The sequence below is a fragment of the Anser brachyrhynchus genome (assembly GCF_964034855.1).
Source record: "Anser brachyrhynchus genome assembly, chromosome: 1".
Taxonomy (NCBI): Eukaryota; Metazoa; Chordata; class Aves; order Anseriformes; family Anatidae; genus Anser; species Anser brachyrhynchus.
The window spans coordinates 105,490,088-105,506,918 of record NC_137694.1 but is presented as its reverse complement, the minus strand read 5'-3'; the positions used below and the strand labels follow the sequence as shown (position 1 = coordinate 105,506,918).

At 46.8% G+C, this 16,831-nt stretch overlaps 2 protein-coding genes across 2 annotated transcripts; both read right to left on the bottom strand.

The window, feature by feature from the left end:
• Nucleotides 1-755: 755 nt before the first annotated feature.
• Nucleotides 756-9,509, bottom strand: LOC308187685 (olfactory receptor 2A2-like). The gene is given in 2 exon segments (XM_080575882.1): nucleotides 756-2,757; nucleotides 2,759-9,509. Coding segments are annotated over 2 exon segments (939 nt in total). The 5' UTR covers nucleotides 3,077-9,509; the 3' UTR covers nucleotides 756-2,136.
• Nucleotides 9,510-12,511: 3,002 nt separating this feature from the next.
• Nucleotides 12,512-14,579, bottom strand: LOC308187684 (histone H2A-like). The gene has a single exon (XM_080575881.1). The coding sequence runs from the start codon at nucleotides 13,724-13,726 to the stop codon at nucleotides 13,217-13,219; it is 510 nt and encodes a 169-aa protein (XP_080432007.1). The 5' UTR covers nucleotides 13,727-14,579; the 3' UTR covers nucleotides 12,512-13,216.
• Between the last annotated feature and the right edge of the window lie 2,252 nt (nucleotides 14,580-16,831).

Sequence of the window (16,831 nt, the reverse complement as noted above, 5' to 3'; positions counted from 1 at the left end):
AGAACCAGCATACTTCAAATGAACAAGGGTGTTCCTCAGTCGCACACCAAGTGGCCAAAAGGAGAAGAGTCACACGTCCAGCTGCGCTCTCTGACAGTCTCAGCTTTTAACAGAGCACTGATGGGCATGGAGCTAATGGACACCGACTGAGGGGCCCAGAGGCACCTCGTGCCACAGGTCCAAGGGAACTCCAGGAGCTTTGTCGCTGGAGGAAAGGTCATCCACAGGTGGGCACAAGGAGACTCCTACTTTACTGAAGGGCTCTGCACCCACCTGGGTCATGAGGATTAGACCATTCTTCCCTCCACAACGTGGTATGAAAAGAGAAACTGGCAAGAATGATGCAGAGGATGTGCAAAGTACCTTGTGTCTGGAGTTACCGTGCTTCAGAAATGGGGAGCAGGAACACAGGAGCCAAGAAGCCCCTTCCAGTCTAACTTGTTCTATGACTTGGTGCATGACAAAATTATCTCTGTCTCTGAACTGCAAGCAAATGGGAAGATAACAGTATAATAAAGGCTGTGCAGTTACAGACCCAGATACTCAAACACTGTAGGCAGCACGCTAATCCTTTGGTTATCAGTCCTTCACAATGTTCTCCTCAGCTACCTCACCATGTCCCTCCCATCCACTGTGAAACGGCACAGCAACATATAGAAGTCACTTTGATGGTGACTTTTAATGGGTTAGAGATTTGTTTATGGCATAGGTGTCTTGGGAGAGGGATTTTGCTTCCTCATTCATCTCTGTGTTCTAGAAACAGCCTCACTGTCTGGCTATAACTTCTGCAGGGATGAACTAGGAATGAACTAATGTATCTGGTTTGTCCATGATCAGGGTTAGAATAGGAGGAGTAGTCTCCTCTGGTAGATGAACAATTATTCAAACCAGACAGAAAGTGACTAACCATTTTTGACATTTAGCATTTTCGTAAGAGTGAGCAGACTCATGGCTGGCTACTGTTTCTGAAGAGTGTGCTAGCCTTCCCGTTTCTCCTATCTTGAAAGAGGACAGATGTCTCAATTGCTATATGTTTCAAAGGAAGGTCTCAAGAACAGGCAACTGCAGTTATTCTCCTGAATGAACATATAAGGAAGAAACCTGCAAAGACCTGCTTTGGATGGGAGGTAGGGAGATTTATTTTTGCATCCTCCATACTCTTGCCAAGTAGAATGATGCAGATTTAATTGCCTTTCTGGAGGAATTTTGTGTTGAATGTGCTCCATCATTTTGAAAACCTTATCCCAGTTAGCGGCCTTGTTTTCTTGGAGGGATGATCCTGCAGGCAATTAATTTAATGGGAGCCAGTAGAACAGTGGAATATCTAGCACTAGTTAGATGTGTAAACACAGGGACTGAGGAAGGTTTTCCAAAGCATGATTGTCAGCAAAGAGATCTGCAGGAAGAAAGATATTTGAAATATGGGTAAACAGGAAAGCACTAAGGACCTACATTCTGAGTCGGGGCCAATGTCAATTCTCAGTGGGAATCTCCACTGGCTCAGTCAAACGAACTTCTGTGGGCACCAGCTTGGCAAAACCACCCACAGCTATTTTCTGCACTGCAGCTGTCATCATGTTCACTTCCTGCATGGGAGGTCTCAGAGCTAAAGGTGTGCAGAAGCAAAACTCTTCACAGGCTGATTCACCTTGCTAAGAAGCAAAGCCCTTTAACAACATATTTTCTCTCTTCTTTATAATAACTGAGTGAATTTCTAGTATCCTAAGGATACAGGAAATACAATTGTGGTAGGGAAAAATCACATCTTACTAATACTCAGAAAAAAAAGAAAAAAGAAAAAAACAAAAAGAAAAAAACCCACAACTCTTACAAAGTATTTTATTCTGACTCCTACTTAAAATGAAGAAGACAGACTATCTTTTTCCATCTGTCTCAATAGCCCAGTTAAAACCTACTGCCTGCTTAGAATGGCTGTATATGATGAAGAGCAATTAGTTATCTCTAACAAAGTGAATAATAATTAGTCATCATGTTGTGGTATTCCTTAGACTGTACAAAGAAACAGAAATAAATGCATTTGTTTTGTTTTGTTTCATTTTAACTGCTTAAAATACCAAAAGAGCTCAAGAAGAAACAGCAGAAAGACAAGAGACAGGTAAAACCTTAGAGCCTGTACTACACTGAATGAAAGACTCTTTTCCTTCCCTGGAGATTCAGCAAGGCTTCCTTCACCTGTTTGTTCCTCAGAGTGTAAATCAGGGGGTTCAAACTTGGGTTGATGACACTGTAGAAGAGGGAAAGAACTTTTTCCCTCCCAGATGCATTTCCACTCCCAGGAACCATGTACATGAAAATGGCATTTCCATAAAACAGCCCCACCACAATCAGGTGTGAGCCACAGGTGGACAAGGTTTTATGCCATCCTGCCACAGACTGGATGTGTAGAACAGTGGCCAGGATGTGCAGGTAGGAAATGAGGATTAAGACCAAGGGGAAGAGGAGGAAGCACACACAAACAGCAAAGATCAGGACTTTATTGACAGTAGTGTCAGTGCAGGCCAGCTTTAAGACAGCAAGAATTTCACAGAAGAAGTGGTCAACATTGCAGGGGCCACAGAATGGCAGCCGTAAAGCCAGAGAAGCTTGTAGTGTACCAAATGTGAACCCAAAAGCCCATGAAACTGCTGTAAGGGTGAGGCACAACCTCCAGTTCATGATGAGGAAGTAGCGGAGGGGATGGCAGATTGCCACATAGCGATCATAAGACATAGCAGCCAGCAGCACGCACTCTGTAAAGTGCAAAGATTAAGTAAAGATGTATCTGTGTCCCACACCCAGCAAAGGAGATGGTTCTTCCTTGTCCAAGGAGGTTCCCCAGCATATGAGGGACATTGTTGGAGGCATAGCAGATATCTACGATGGAGAGGTGGCAGAGGAAAAAGTACATAGGGCTGTGGAGGCGGTAGTCCAGGCAGATGAGCACAAAGACGATTGCATTTCCCATCAGAGTGGCAGAGTAGAGGACAGAGAAAAGGACAAAGAGAGAGACACGCAGGACTGGGTTGCTGGAGAACCCCAGGAGGATGAATTCTGTGACAGCTGTTTGATTCTGCATGCTGTGCTAAAGGTGCAACAGCACAAACCAAGACCGCTAAGACCTGGAAGGGAAGGAATGAGGGAAAGAAAAGAAAATTGAGAGTTTTCATATGAATGTCATGTCCTTTCTTCTTTCCACTACAGCTTCCATCTCCCCCCTTTTCCCTCCTCCTTCACTGGAAGGTGCATAATACTCTAACCATGCTGAGCAATGTAGATTTGAATTGCAAGCACTAGACTTTGCACAAACTTAAAACTTCTTTAAGCAATCTTGCACAATTGTATTGTCTAGCTTTCCCCTGCTGTTTTTCTTTTTCTGTTGTTGTTGGGTGGTTTTGTTGTTGTTGTTTTTTGGTGGGTGTGGAATTTCTCTGTCGGAGAAAATAACAGCTCTTTATCATGATGAAGATGGCAGATGTTGATTAAGATGAAGGTAGAACATCTTAATAGCAGCTATTTTAAATTAAGTCAATATGAAAATAAATGCATCATTTGCAGAATAATTCTGTTTTTGTCATTAATCCAGAACAGTGTTTCTAATCCACTGCTGTGAGTCCTTTAAGTTAGTGAAGTGCATTCATATTGAATCTTGCAGTTGCTTGATGTGTAATTTTATATCTAACGTCACCTCAGATTACTGAACAAACAGAGCTACACTTGGAGGTACAGTACATAGTTATTGCTAAGAAAATGTTACTAGTATTTATACAAAGGAGTTTCCTTACCTATAATATCCAAACAAATGTGCTTTTTTCAGCTCTGTGTTTCTGATTAGGGAAATCTTGTTAGAAGGTTCTGAGTACCTTCTCAGGCAGTAGGTGAAACCAGGCTGTTCCATTCCTTTCAGCTTCCTTAATTCACTTGTTTTTAAAGCCAAAGTTTTCTATGCAATATGTCTGAAGGGACACTGTTTTGATTGCCAACAGGCAGCACAAAAAGGAATCTCAAGTAGAAATCCCCAGGGTTCAGTGTCTGAACTCTAGGGATCCTTTCTGAAAGTAAACACTTTACACTTTATTCCGAATTGGATGTGGCATTGTACTTACAAAGGCTTCTTCTCCCACCTCTACTATAAGAGCTACATGTTGTCTTGGGAAGGCAGATATCTATTTCTGCAGATAAAGTAAGATTAGATTATTTTTAATGTTTGGTAGCTAAAATACATTCTGAATGTAATACAGAAGATACAAAGCCTTGTCTGAAACTTCCTGATTTGTCTGAAACACCCTTTGGATTCCTCCCAGATGCAGATCCATCTGATTCAGCATTCTGCTGCAGGCAGTTCTGGCTGCCAAGGTTCCAGTTTCTTCTCCTTTTAAAACTACCAATATGTATATTGTAAACAGTTACAGTGAGGCACAGTAATGGCAATAAAAGCCACAGTCAAAATGGAAGGTGGAGAAAACTTCTTTTAAATTCCATTAGTTTTTGCTCCCAGCAAGTAGTTTACGGGTGCTAGGCCTGGGTGAGCACTGTGCCACTTACTCATGACTGTAGAAAAGGGAAAGAACTTTTCCCCTCCTACATGCATTACATCAGGGACTCATATCCAGGATGTAACCAAGACACTACCAAGCCGCGTACAGCCTAATGACTACTATCCAATGCTATTGTTTCATGTCCAGGCAACACTTTATAGAGAAGTCCAATTATTCCCACAGCAATCATGGCCTGTTTATGCCAGCTTTGTTCTGCCCACAGTAGCAAGCATACAACTGTGTAGGAGACGCATCAGGGAAGTGATCCAGTGGAACCTACATCATGGTAAATGGCTTGGCTTTTAGCCAGCTCATTTTCTGTTCTGCCTCCCTGAACGGCCTTGCAAATGCTCATAATAGCACCAAAGAGGGGTCGGGTGTGCAAAGCACACTTGCATGGTCATTTCTGGCTCAAGAATTTTTATGCTTATAAATTCAGAGATGTACTACATGGAAACAAAATTTTAATATGTATTTCCAGTGAACACTGCTGATGTGTTTTTACTCAAGTAGGCAGCTAAGTACCACACAGTAACTCACTCAGGCCCCCCATGGCAGGAAGGGGCAGAGAATTGGTACTCACAGAAGTTTGTTTGACTGAGCCAGTGGAGATTCCTGCACTCTACATTTGCCCTGACTCCAGATGTAGGTTATAGACTCAGGATGGTTACAGCCAGACAGTGCGGCTGCTCCTAGAACACAGAGATGAATGAGGAAGCAAAATCCCTCTCCCAAGACACCTATGCCATAAACAAATCTCTAACCCATTAAAAGTCACCATCAAAGTGACTTCTATATGTTGCTGTGCCGTTTCACAGTGGATGGGAGGGACATGGTGAGGTAGCTGAGGAGAACATTGTGAAGGACTGATAACCAAAGGATTAGCGTGCTGCCTACAGTGTTTGAGTATCTGGGTCTGTAACTGCACAGCCTTTATTATACTGTTATCTTCCCATTTGCTTGCAGTTCAGAGACAGAGATAATTTTGTCATGCACCAAGTCATAGAACAAGTTAGACTGGAAGGGGCTTCTTGGCTCCTGTGTTCCTGCTCCCCATTTCTGAAGCACGGTAACTCCAGACACAAGGTACTTTGCACATCCTCTGCATCATTCTTGCCAGTTTCTCTTTTCATACCACGTTGTGGAGGGAAGAATGGTCTAATCCTCATGACCCAGGTGGGTGCAGAGCCCTTCAGTAAAGTAGGAGTCTCCTTGTGCCCACCTGTGGATGACCTTTCCTCCAGCGACAAAGCTCCTGGAGTTCCCTTGGACCTGTGGCACGAGGTGCCTCTGGGCCCCTCAGTCGGTGTCCATTAGCTCCATGCCCATCAGTGCTCTGTTAAAAGCTGAGACTGTCAGAGAGCGCAGCTGGACGTGTGACTCTTCTCCTTTTGGCCACTTGGTGTGCGACTGAGGAACACCCTTGTTCATTTGAAGTATGCTGGTTCTCTGAATGCAGGGAAACACACTGGCTCTGTTACTCCCTTCTGCTTTACACAGGGGTTCAACGAAGACGGAGAAGGACTCTTTTGGAGCCTGGCGCTGCTTCAGCTCAGCAGAACCAGAAGCTTTCAGTAGCAACAGGGAGCTTTTTAATTCAGCAAAACACTGTCCTGCCGAGTGCCTGGGCTGGCTGGACACACCCATACTGGGGCTTGAGGGAATGGTGTATATCTCCAGTATGCTCATCCAACACCTTGCTCAAGGGCTTTTTCTCCTCGGGCTTGAGGCTTACTTCCACTCCTCTCCCCCAATTCCTTCCTCATTACGACATTGACGGGAATCACTAGGAGGAAGATTAGATTTTAGCCATGTTTTGCTTTTGAAATGATTTGGATTTAACCTCCTGAGCGCAAGTCCTTGCTAATATGACTCCGTTTGGCCACACAAGCGTGAACCTGCCCTCTACCCCACTGTTATTTTCCCCTAGACTTTACACAGCTGACCCAAACCAAGAGCACAAGATACAGGTGTCTTTCTTTCAAGACCTTCCTTCTAATCACAAGGCATTATTGCATTGCCGTCACGGGCCAGGACTTCAGCAGCTTCACCTTTCACGGCTCAACAAAGGCCAGGGACACCAGGGCATCTAAGCATCTGAATTGCAGCCAGTGTTTGGTATGTTGCACAATGAGGTGCTCAGAAGAGCATTTCTTTCTCCCCATCTACAGTCCCGCACAGTCTCTGGCAGTTTTCTCAACAGGCATCTCTGTTTGGTTTGGCCCTTAGCTGACAGCCTCTGGGATTTGGAGAGGGGTTTCAGAGTGTTTGTACAGCTGCAAATCAGATTCACTTGAGCCCTAAGATGGCAAAAGAAGCACTGCTGCACGGTACGAAAGAAGGGTGAAAATGGCTCTCTTCCAGCGAGCAGGGGTGGATTGTGAAACAGGTGGAAGAATGGGGAAGGAAATGGATGAGAAGGGGAGCCGAAAGGTAAGCTGAGAACAGGGGAAACCCCAACTTTTATCTGATGGTGACCAGCAACAAATGCTACAGGAGCAGCGACCGTGCCTCACCTCCCCAAAAGCCAATGCATCGCCATAGCCTGAACTGAGCCAGTGGGACACAGGGCCCTACTCAGTGCTATGGGTAACGGAGCCTGTGTCAAGAGATGAGCCACATGAGGCATCATTAAGGAGTCGGAGCATAAATGATAACAAGCCTGACGGGGCTTCTGATAATCGCACAGGGGGCTCTGAGGATAAACTCCCCAGTGTCGTTGTGCTGCACCTGAAGGCCACGGTGGAGGTTGTTAAAGAGTTCTTGTTTTGGAAAGCATTTCTGTCTGCTGGGGATGATGTTGGGGGCTAGCCACACAGAACATCCAAGGAACACTTCATGAAGTCCCCAGGGCTGTGAGCAAAGTGAACGCAGCAGCACACAGTCCCTCCCTCAAGACAAAGACCAATGATGGCCATTTGCAGCTCTGCCCCCCTTGGCCACAGGCAGCCTGCACCACCCACCCTGCAGTTCTCCCCCTCTGCCGAGGCCTGAGGGTCTCTCAGCACTGCTGCTGCAAGCATGGGTGCAGGGCAGGGCAGCATGGCAGATGTAGTGGGGGAAGAAGACCCCGAGCTTTAGCTGTGACTCTCACCACCTGGTGAGGGACTCACACGTTTCTCAATGGTGGGAAAATCAACCCCGCTACAGTCTCTGCCCGCCTCCTCCGCTTCCTCACTGGCTGTCTTGCTGGAGTGAGTAATGGCATTAGCGGATCGACTGCCACGTGGCTTTGTGCAGAAGCCCGGAGCCTGGGCACCCACCCAGGGCCCCTCGTCAGGCACGGACTGCCCGTGCATAGGCTGTGTTCCTTTTTGTGCTCAGGCAACATGGATTGGAGGTGGCGCAAGTATACGGCCATGCCCTCCAGCTGCACTGCTCTCACAGGCCTGGACACAGGGCAACCGTGCCACTGCTTGTGTGTCATCGGAAGACAAAGAGCGCATTGCGTTACCCACAGGAGGAGGCAGAACGGCACCCTTGGAGAGGCAGAAGGTCTCTCGCTCTTGGGAAAGCTCAGTTACAAAGCTGTACACTCAAATCTGTGCGTGTGCCCGAGAAAGCTGAAGGAACACTCTGAGCACTCAGACCCTCGCCGGCTTCCTGGAAATAGGCAAAAAGGAATTGCGGTGGTTAAGCCAAGCCTGCCTTTAGGTTCTACATGCTTGTTTGGTGCGCAGCACTCCCTTTTGCCTCCAGAGCTCAATGAGCCCTTCATGAGACACATGGTAACAAAAGTGCACCACAGGAACACACGCAGACAGTTCAGTGCAAAAATACATGAAAACAATCACTGGTTCTTATTCAGAAGAGAGATCACAAAAAGTTTTGTATCTCATTATTAATCCCAATTAGTATAAAGGTATTTCTACACCTCCACCACCACCACTCTACACCACCTCCGTGCCGTCTTGAAGAAGTGCAAAAGGCTTTGTTTCCAGCAGAATCATTTCAACTTCTCTGGAAAACACACCTCATCTCTTGCTTTCTTTAATCTCATTTATTTTAATGGCTGCTTATCAGGAGCAAAAGCTCAGCTCGTGCTGGTGTTATTCTGAAGCCAAAGATTTGGTACTCTGGTTAGGGCCAACAAACTGCAACCAGGATTGAGAAGCAAGGGTCACTCGGAGCTTCTGGAGGACCAGAATGGCTCCTTTTTATTTTCCCGTGCATGAGAGCCGTAACACAGAGGGCTCTTCCCAGTCACTGCATCTAGCTCTTCCTTGGTCTTGCCCAGCAAATATGTGCTGTTGTCCTCTCTCAATTTCCCACGCCGGCCGTGGAAATATCCTCTACAGCTCCAGCACGCCCTTTCCTCCAAAGTATTGAAGCTGCAATCCTGTGCCATTGCTGAAGCCTTTCCCTCTCTGCATTCCTCTCCCTTCTTTCTTTGCACTCACGTTCTCTCCCTTCATTGTCCTTGAAGGCTCTGAAAACATCTGATGCCAGTTACAGCAGGTCTGTACGTGCCTTGTCTTGGTCCCTCTGCTCTTCCAAAGCTTGCCTGTGCCTACATCTCCTGTTCCCTCCTCAATCCGACTGCTAAGGATTCTCCCTTAATGCCCTGTGCACTGGAAGCAACCTCCCTCGTTTGGACTAGCAGTCTTCCTTCCGCCACCCAAAAGCTTGCCAAAGGCTGCCGAAGAAAGGGCCTGATGCAACACTGTGCCCTTACTCTGGGGCCTTGCAGAGTCCTAGCGCAAAGGTCTGAGAATCGGTTCAGCTCTGGAGAGGACAGCAAAAAGGACACAGGCTGTGTGTATGACTGCTCAGGTGCAGGATCTTGTACTTCAAGGTGGTCTTCTTGCCACCTTAGAGCTGGAGACACCTGGTCATTAGCAGAGATGTTGTAAGCAGTGAGGAGGCCTGTAATTTTGAAGTTTCATATTCAACATCCATTCTCCCCTCCTCGAGTGCAGTCTTACCCCAAAGGCAGCAACAAAAACTTGTGACTAAAGTAATGGGGAACATAGTTAAAAGTAAGAAAGACAAGAAAAAAAGAGAAAGGAAGGAAGGGAAGGAAGGGAAGGCAGAAGAGGGAGAGAGAGAAAGAGAGAAAGAGAGAGAGAGAAAGAAAGAAAGAAGGTAAGAAAAAGAAAGAAAGAAAGAAAGAAAGAAAGAAAGAAAGAGAAAGAAAGGAAGGAAGAAAGAAGGAAAGAAGGAAAGAAAGAAAGAAAGAGAGAGAGAGAAAGAGAGAAAGAGAGAAAGAGAGAAAGAGAGAGAGAAAGAAAGAAAGAAAGAAAGAAAGAAAGAAAGAAAGAAAGAAAGAAAGAAGAAAGAAAGAAGGAAAGAAGGAAAGAAGGAAAGAAAGAAAAAGAAAAAGAAAAAGAAAAAGAAAAAGAAAAAGAAAAAGAAAAAGAAAAAGAAAAAGAAAAAGAAAAAGAAAAAGAAAAAGAAAAAGAAAAAGAAAGAAAAAGAAAAAGAAAAAGAAAAAGAAAAAGAAAAAGAAAAAGAAAAAGAAAAAGAAAAAGAAAAAGAAAAAGAAAAAGAAAAAGAAAAAGAAAAAGAAAAAGAAAAAGAAAAAGAAAAAGAAAAAGAAAAAGAAAAGGAAAAAGAAAAGGAAAAAGAAAAAGAAAAAGAAAAAGAAAAAGAAAAAGAAAAAGAAAAAGAAAAAGAAAAAGAAAAAGAAAAAGAAAAAGAAAAAGAAAAAGAAAAAGAAAAAGAAAAAGAAAAAGAAAAAGAAAAAGAAAAAGAAAAAGAAAAAGAAAAAGAAAAAGAAAAAGAAAAAGAAAAAGAAAAAGAAAAAGAAAAAGAAAAAGAAAAAGAAAAAGAAAAAGAAAAGAAAAAGAAAGAAAAAGAAAGAAAGAATAAGAAGGAAGGAAGGAAGAAAGGAAGGAAGGAAGGAAGGAAGGAAGGAAGGCAGGAAGGAAGGAAAGAAGGAAGGAAAGAGAAAGAGAGAAAGAGAGAAAGAAAGAGAAAGAAAAATAAAAGAAAGAAAGAAAGAAAGAAAGAAAGAAAGAAAGAAAGAGAAAGAAAGAAAGAAAGAAAGAAAGAAAGAAAGAAAGAAAGAAAGAAAGAAAGAAAGAAAGAAAGAAAGAAGAAAGAAAGAAAGAAAGAAAGAAAGAAAGAAAGAAAGAAAAAGAAAGAAAGAAAGAAAGAAAGAAAGAAAGAAAGAAAGAAAGAAAGAAAGAAAGAAAGAAAGAAAGAAAGGAAGGAAGGAGGGAAGGAAGAAAGGAAGAAAGGAAGGAAGGAAGGAAGGAAGGAAGGAAGGAAGGAAGGAAGGAAGGAAGGAAGGAAGGAAGGAAGGAAGGAAGGAAGGAAGGAAGAAAGAAAGAAAGAAAGAAAGAAAGAAAGAAAGAAAGGAAAGAAAGGAAAGAAAGGAAGGGAGGAAGGGAGGAAGGGAGGAAGGAAAGGAAGGAAGGAAGGAAGGAAGGAAGAAAGGAAGGAAGGAAGGAAGGAAGGAAGGAAGGAAGGAAGGAAGGAAGGAAGGAAGGAAGGAAGGAAGGAAGGAAGGAAGGAAGGAAGGAAGGAAGGAAAGAAAGAAAAAAGAAAGAAAGAGAAAGAAAAAGAAAAAGGAAGGAAAGTAGAAAACATAACCCTTTTAGAAATGAATGGTCAGACAGATGCTCACCCTTGAAAACTTTGGAAATTTTTGGAAATTTTGGAAAAAGTCTAGTGCAGTTCTTTAATAATGTACCTCAGCATGGGTCAAACATAAAGATATCATCTCCTTGAACTCTCAACAGTTAACAGTTTCTTGAGCAAAGTGCTTCATACTTTCTATAAAATTGAGCACAGTGCTAGGCCACCTCTAGGTCTACTCTGTGGCAATGCTTCTGAAAACAAACAAAAAAAAGGATGTATATCTGTACTTTTTTTTGCAGATTTTGATTCCTCTCATAGGCATAGATTGCACATTCGTCTTTATTCAGGAATAGTTTCCAAATAATACCTCACCCCTGCCCTTGTCTGGAGTTTGAGTTTGCCTGAAAAGTTTTGAATGGAATGCATTTGTCTATGGAAACTAGAAAACACACTTCTGGGTCTGGCTGGGATGGAGTTAACTTTCCCTGCAGTGGCCCATACAGTGCTGTTGCCTGCACTTGTAGCTAGAACAGCACTGGTATCACACCAGTGTTGTGTCTTCTGCTGAGCAGTGCTGGCACAGCACCAAGATTCCCTCCAACCCCCCCAGAAGCCAGCGGGCTGGGGTGGGCAAGAGGTGGGGAGGGGACATCACCAGGGCAGCTGACCAAAGGGATATTCCATGCCATATGGTGTCACACTCAGCAATAAAAGGTGGAAAAGGGGAAGGAGACTAGGGGCTCTTGTTATGAAGACATCTGTCCTATGTGTATTGAGGCCCTGCTTGCTAGGACGTGGCCGAGCATCACTCATTGATGGGAAGTAGAGGGTAAATTTTTTTCCTCTCTCTGTGCTTCTGCAGGGCCTTTGCTTGTTTTTTTCCCTCTTACTTTCTTCTCCCCCTCTTCTTTTGAGGAGGGGAAGTGAGAGAGCAATGGTGGAGTTCAGCTGCCCAGCAAGGTAAAACCACCACAAATTCCCCCTTGCAAGTATGCCCTTCCCTTCTCTTCTTTACCCTGCCTTTCCAGGCTCCAGTGTTGGGGGGATACCCCAGATGGGAAGACCCCACAGGAGGGCCTGTCTCTTGTGTCCTTCACCCTGGAAGAGAGGCTGACAGTTTGCTCAGGCTGGATCAGGAACCTGAGTATTTGCCCGTGCTCCAACTGGGGTGTGAGCAGGTGTCTGGCAGGGAGCATACAAGGTGGGGAGCCTGTTAAACGAGAAGAGGCTGCTCAAGTCCTTGGAGCATGTCCAGCACTGGCCTCCATGGGCTTCAGCAGCCTCTTTTTCTTCGAGTGTCAGGCAAGGCACCACCAGAAGAAGAGCAACAACTGCCAGGCCTGTTACACGCACCTCTCCATCTGACCAGCCAGGAGGAGATTTTCTGAGACGATGCAAACAGGTCGTACCCCCAATGGGAGCTCCTCTGAGAAGAAGCTCCCACAAGAAGCCTGGCCCCAAAGGCCTTCTTATAGACCCCATGGGCAGGTGGCCCTTCCCCCTGGCAGAAAGAGAAGGGAGGGAGAATGGAGCAATGCTGTGGAAGAGAAGTGCCTTTTCTTTGGCCCAAGAGCTGCGTTGCATCGTCAGGAGCATCCCCTGGTCCGCCCTTGAAGGGAATGAGGGATGCGGTGGAGAGACCATGCTTGGACAACCCTGTCACATGGACAAGGGGGTGAGGGAGAACCTGCTGCTCTCTGGTCACTGTCAGGTGCCACTTTGATCACCCACGTGACCCCTCTTTGCCCCACGTGCTCTCCCTCTCTCTGCTGTCATGCTTAGTCTCCTGTGCAGGAACCATTCTTTCCCGGACAGGGAAGGCAGTGCAGTGAGAAGGCCCTGGAAGCTCAGCTGCTGGCCAAATGCTGAAAGGCAGATTGGGACCCTGAGCAATTCCTCCACAGATTCTTCCCCGCTGCGACGCTGCCAGGTGTCACTGTTTAACAAAGCAGTCCACTGGCGGGGTGTCCGCTCCTTGCTGTCCCCCATCCTCCCTCTCCCCACTTCACTGCCTAGCATCCACAAGGCACGCCCCAGGCACAACACGGCATTTCAAGGGCTTTTATTGGGCCATTAGACCAGAGCGGTGGATTTGTCAAGAGCCGGGCAAACGGGACAGCCCTTGCCATGCTGGTCTGGGACAGGATTTTCTGTTTTCACTTGGCAGTGACAGCAGCGGTGGCACGGGCAGGTGCAGCCCGTTGCCTGCGCCTTCTCCTCCTGTCCTTGGCCGCCTTCTTTTTGGAGGGTGAGGCCACGCGCTGGCTGTGGGGGACAGCCCTGCTGTGGTGCCTGGGCTTGCCTAGCAGGAGCTGCCTGAGCGCAGAGCTGTTCCGCACAGCCATCTGCAAGTGGCCCGGGGAAATGCGCTGTTGGTTGCTCTTCTTGGAAATCCTCCCAGCCATGTCCATGGTCTTGTGCGTCACCCACTGCAGCACAGCAGCCAGAAAGACGGGGGCCCTGGCTCCAAGGCGCTCGGCGAAGTGGCCTCTGCGCAGCTGCCTGTCTATGCGGCTCACAGGGAAGAGCAGCCCAGCCCGGGAGGAGCGGGAGGAGCGGCTCTTCTTGGCCTTTGCTCCCCTGCCTGTGGGGGGGCCCCCAGAGCACGTCGCTTCAGGCTCCCGCTCCTGCTCAGGCACCACACAGACCTCCTCTGCTCCGGACATGCTGCTCGCGGCTCAATCCTGAGGTGTCTCCAGGCTGCGCGGGCGGATCTCCCTGCGTCCTGACTGCCTTGCCCCTGCTCTTGCTGTCCTTGTTGGCCCTCGCGGTTGGTTTCCGTCCGCAGGTCCTGCCTGCCCCTGCCCGTGCCTGTGCCCGTCCTTGCCGGCCTGTCCAAGCGCTGCGTGTAGCAGGGTGGCCCCACGTGCGCTGCCCAGTGCCCACCCCTCTGGAGATGGGCTCCGGACCAGGCCCTCTCCTGCGCAGGCTCTGGTCCTTTATTGCCTGGAGGGGACCAGTAGGCAGGAATCCCCCTGTGACCTCACCCCCCTGCCTGTGACCTCACCCAGCAGGGGGCTCAGGGACCACCCTGCTCCTGCTCCTCCCATTGCTATGGAAGAGGCTGTCCCCACACCTGGCCTTGCCAGGGTGAGCCTCCTCCCTGCTCTCCGGCCTGGCTCTGCCCTGTGACCTCTCTGCGTCAAAGGCTGCCTCCCCCCTGCAGCCCAAACCCTCATTTCCACTCCTGGGGAGAGAACCTCCCTCTCCTCGCCCTTCCCCATGTCTCAGGATCACAGGGCCATGCCACAGGGCCTCTGAAGTCACAAGGAGCCTTCTGAGCTCATCCAGACCACCCTCTGCTCAAGCAGGGTCAGCTACAGCAGGTTGCCCTGGCCTGGGTCCGGTTGGGTTTGGAAGAACTCCGCAGCTGGAGACTCCACAACCTCTCAGGGTGACATCACTGCACCTCCTCCAGGCTCAACAGTCCCAATGCTCTCGGCATTTCCCTCCAACCAAAGCCCGCATTTTCCCTAGGCTTCCACGTACTTTTGTTGCATCTTCCGGTTCCTCGTTCTCTTCCCCTTCCCTTTCCTTCCCTGTTGGGTAGGTCAAGGTGGAGAGTGACCCAGACGGAAGGAATGCCAATCCAGCCCGACGCCTGCTGTGGCTAAGCAAGAAACAGGTCCCTGGGGTGTGGCTGCCTGGGACAGGTTCGTCTGGGCAGGGCTGTGAGGGAGAAATGCCTCGAGAACATCTCAAGAACACCTGCAGGATATTGTTGGCTGGGGCACTGTGTCTGCTATACTTCACTCCAGAGGCAATGCAGGCAACGTGCTCTGCCTGGATGTGGATCCCAAGGTCTCTTCAAGTGCCTTCCTTCAAGACTGAAAATTTTCAGAGACCTTTCTTTGTGATTTCTGCAAGTTCAGCCTTCTTGGCTTTTTGTAGCAAGACAGGGAGCTTGCCAGGTGGCACTTGTTGTTGTTGTTGTAGTTGATGTTATTATTATTTTTTTCATTTGTATTAAACTAAGAAACTCATACCAAGGTGTCATTTAATCACTTTTTAGGTAGTCCCCCTGCTCACATTGCCCAAAGTGGGCTTCACACTTCCAACTCAAACAGTGAAGGCAGGTCTTCCCTTTGGCCCCATATTCCTCCCCTAGTTGAAGAAACTTCAGTCTCTGAGTAGCCAGAGAGATGCCAATTAAAGTGAATCCCAATCTCTCCTGTTTCCCTGCCTTTTATTTATGCGCTATTTACTCTCCCACAAATCAAGGGATTTCGGGATAGCTTTGTCAGTGTACCTGGCAGCCTGATGAAACGCAGAGGCAGTGCCTGCCAAAGAAGGGTGGCAGCTGGAGTTGCTTTCCTTCCCTCCAGGTCACCTCTAGCAGAGGTGTGGAGGAGCTAAATCATGCTGCTTAGTAGAGAAGCAATATCTCATGGGCCAAGAGCTTTGCCTTTTTATGTGTTGTTTGTTTGTTTGTTTGTTTGTGTTCTGGGAATATTGCATTTGCTGTAGTTGTGGAGTTTTAGGACCACTCTCTGGGATGATGGGAAGTCGACTCTCCTTCATGCATGAGGTCACTTCAGAAACAGAGTGTTTTCAGATGCCCGTACCACTGGCAGGAATGCGTTCAATTTTAAATTTGTCTACTGGTATTGATAGCAAATTCTTGTTGATTTCCAGTTTCCCTGAGTTCATAGCATCAATGCCATGTGATTTTTAAAGCTTCCATCTCTGTAAGCAGTCATGGATCCAAATTAGTATCTATGAAGTATGCTGCTTTTGTGGCATTGCTGCTTGCAAGGGCTCCATGAATCGAGGTCTCTGACTACATGGTCTTCTCTCGAACAACAGGAACCTCTTAGCATAAGAAGTGTTTGGATGGCAGTATTTTACAGATCCATTGGATTTGGTTTTCCTGGATTTCTTTAGCATATTGAAAAATAGAGATCTATGTTTAAAATTCATAGTCAGGATTCCCAAGGTCACACAATCCAAACAGCTCAGGTAAAAGACTCAATATTGTAGGAGTTTTCATATGCAACAGCAGAAATCAAAATGCTGTTCTTGAATTGCCGTCAAGGTCTCTTGTCTATTAAGGTTATTGCGAGTTTCTTGCTGTTGGGAAGATAAAGGTTTGAATCTGCGCTTTTGCCCCAGCTCTCACAGAACAGAGCGCACTTGTTTGTCAAAAAGTAGCTTCAGAGTAAGTAAAAAGCACAACAGGGAGACAGTAGGAAGACAGTTCTACCTCTTCATATAAGAGAGCTGGGACCTGACCACCTGCTCTGGGAAAATGAACCCCCTTCCAATCTGGGGCACGGGGGTTAAGACTTCCCGTTTTACTAATCATTATGGAGGGGAAAAGGAATAAACGAAAAAAAAAGGCAAAAAAAAAAAAAGAAAAAAAAAAGAAGCTTGAAAGTCTGCATGCAGAGCCCTCAAAGAAAGGCAGAGAGCATTACGGGTGTTCTGAAATATGAAGTGGATGGCACTGCTCGCGGTTACAACTCGGGGGAAAACCTTGTCCCACGCGAACCGCTGTGAGCTGTTTGCGACACAACGACCAGAAGATGGCAGCAGGTGTCACTGAGAGCATCCAGGGATGCTACATTTCCTTCAGAGATGCCCAGTTGTTTCGTTGTCCTAAAACAGAAAACTTTATTGATCTCCGTCCTACAGGCAATTATAAGCAGGACACACGGAAAAAGAAAATGCTTATCTTGGAAGTCCAATTCCTTCTCCTTCACCCTCTGAAGGAGATCTGGGAACTACAGCGATTCTGGGAACAATAACACTCTGACCTCAAGTCTAGTGAC

Bases quoted from the DNA above. Each gene is read 5' to 3' on its own strand.
- LOC308187684 (XM_080575881.1), bottom strand. From the start codon at position 13,726: ATGTCCGGAGCAGAGGAGGTCTGTGTGGTGCCTGAGCAGGAGCGGGAG.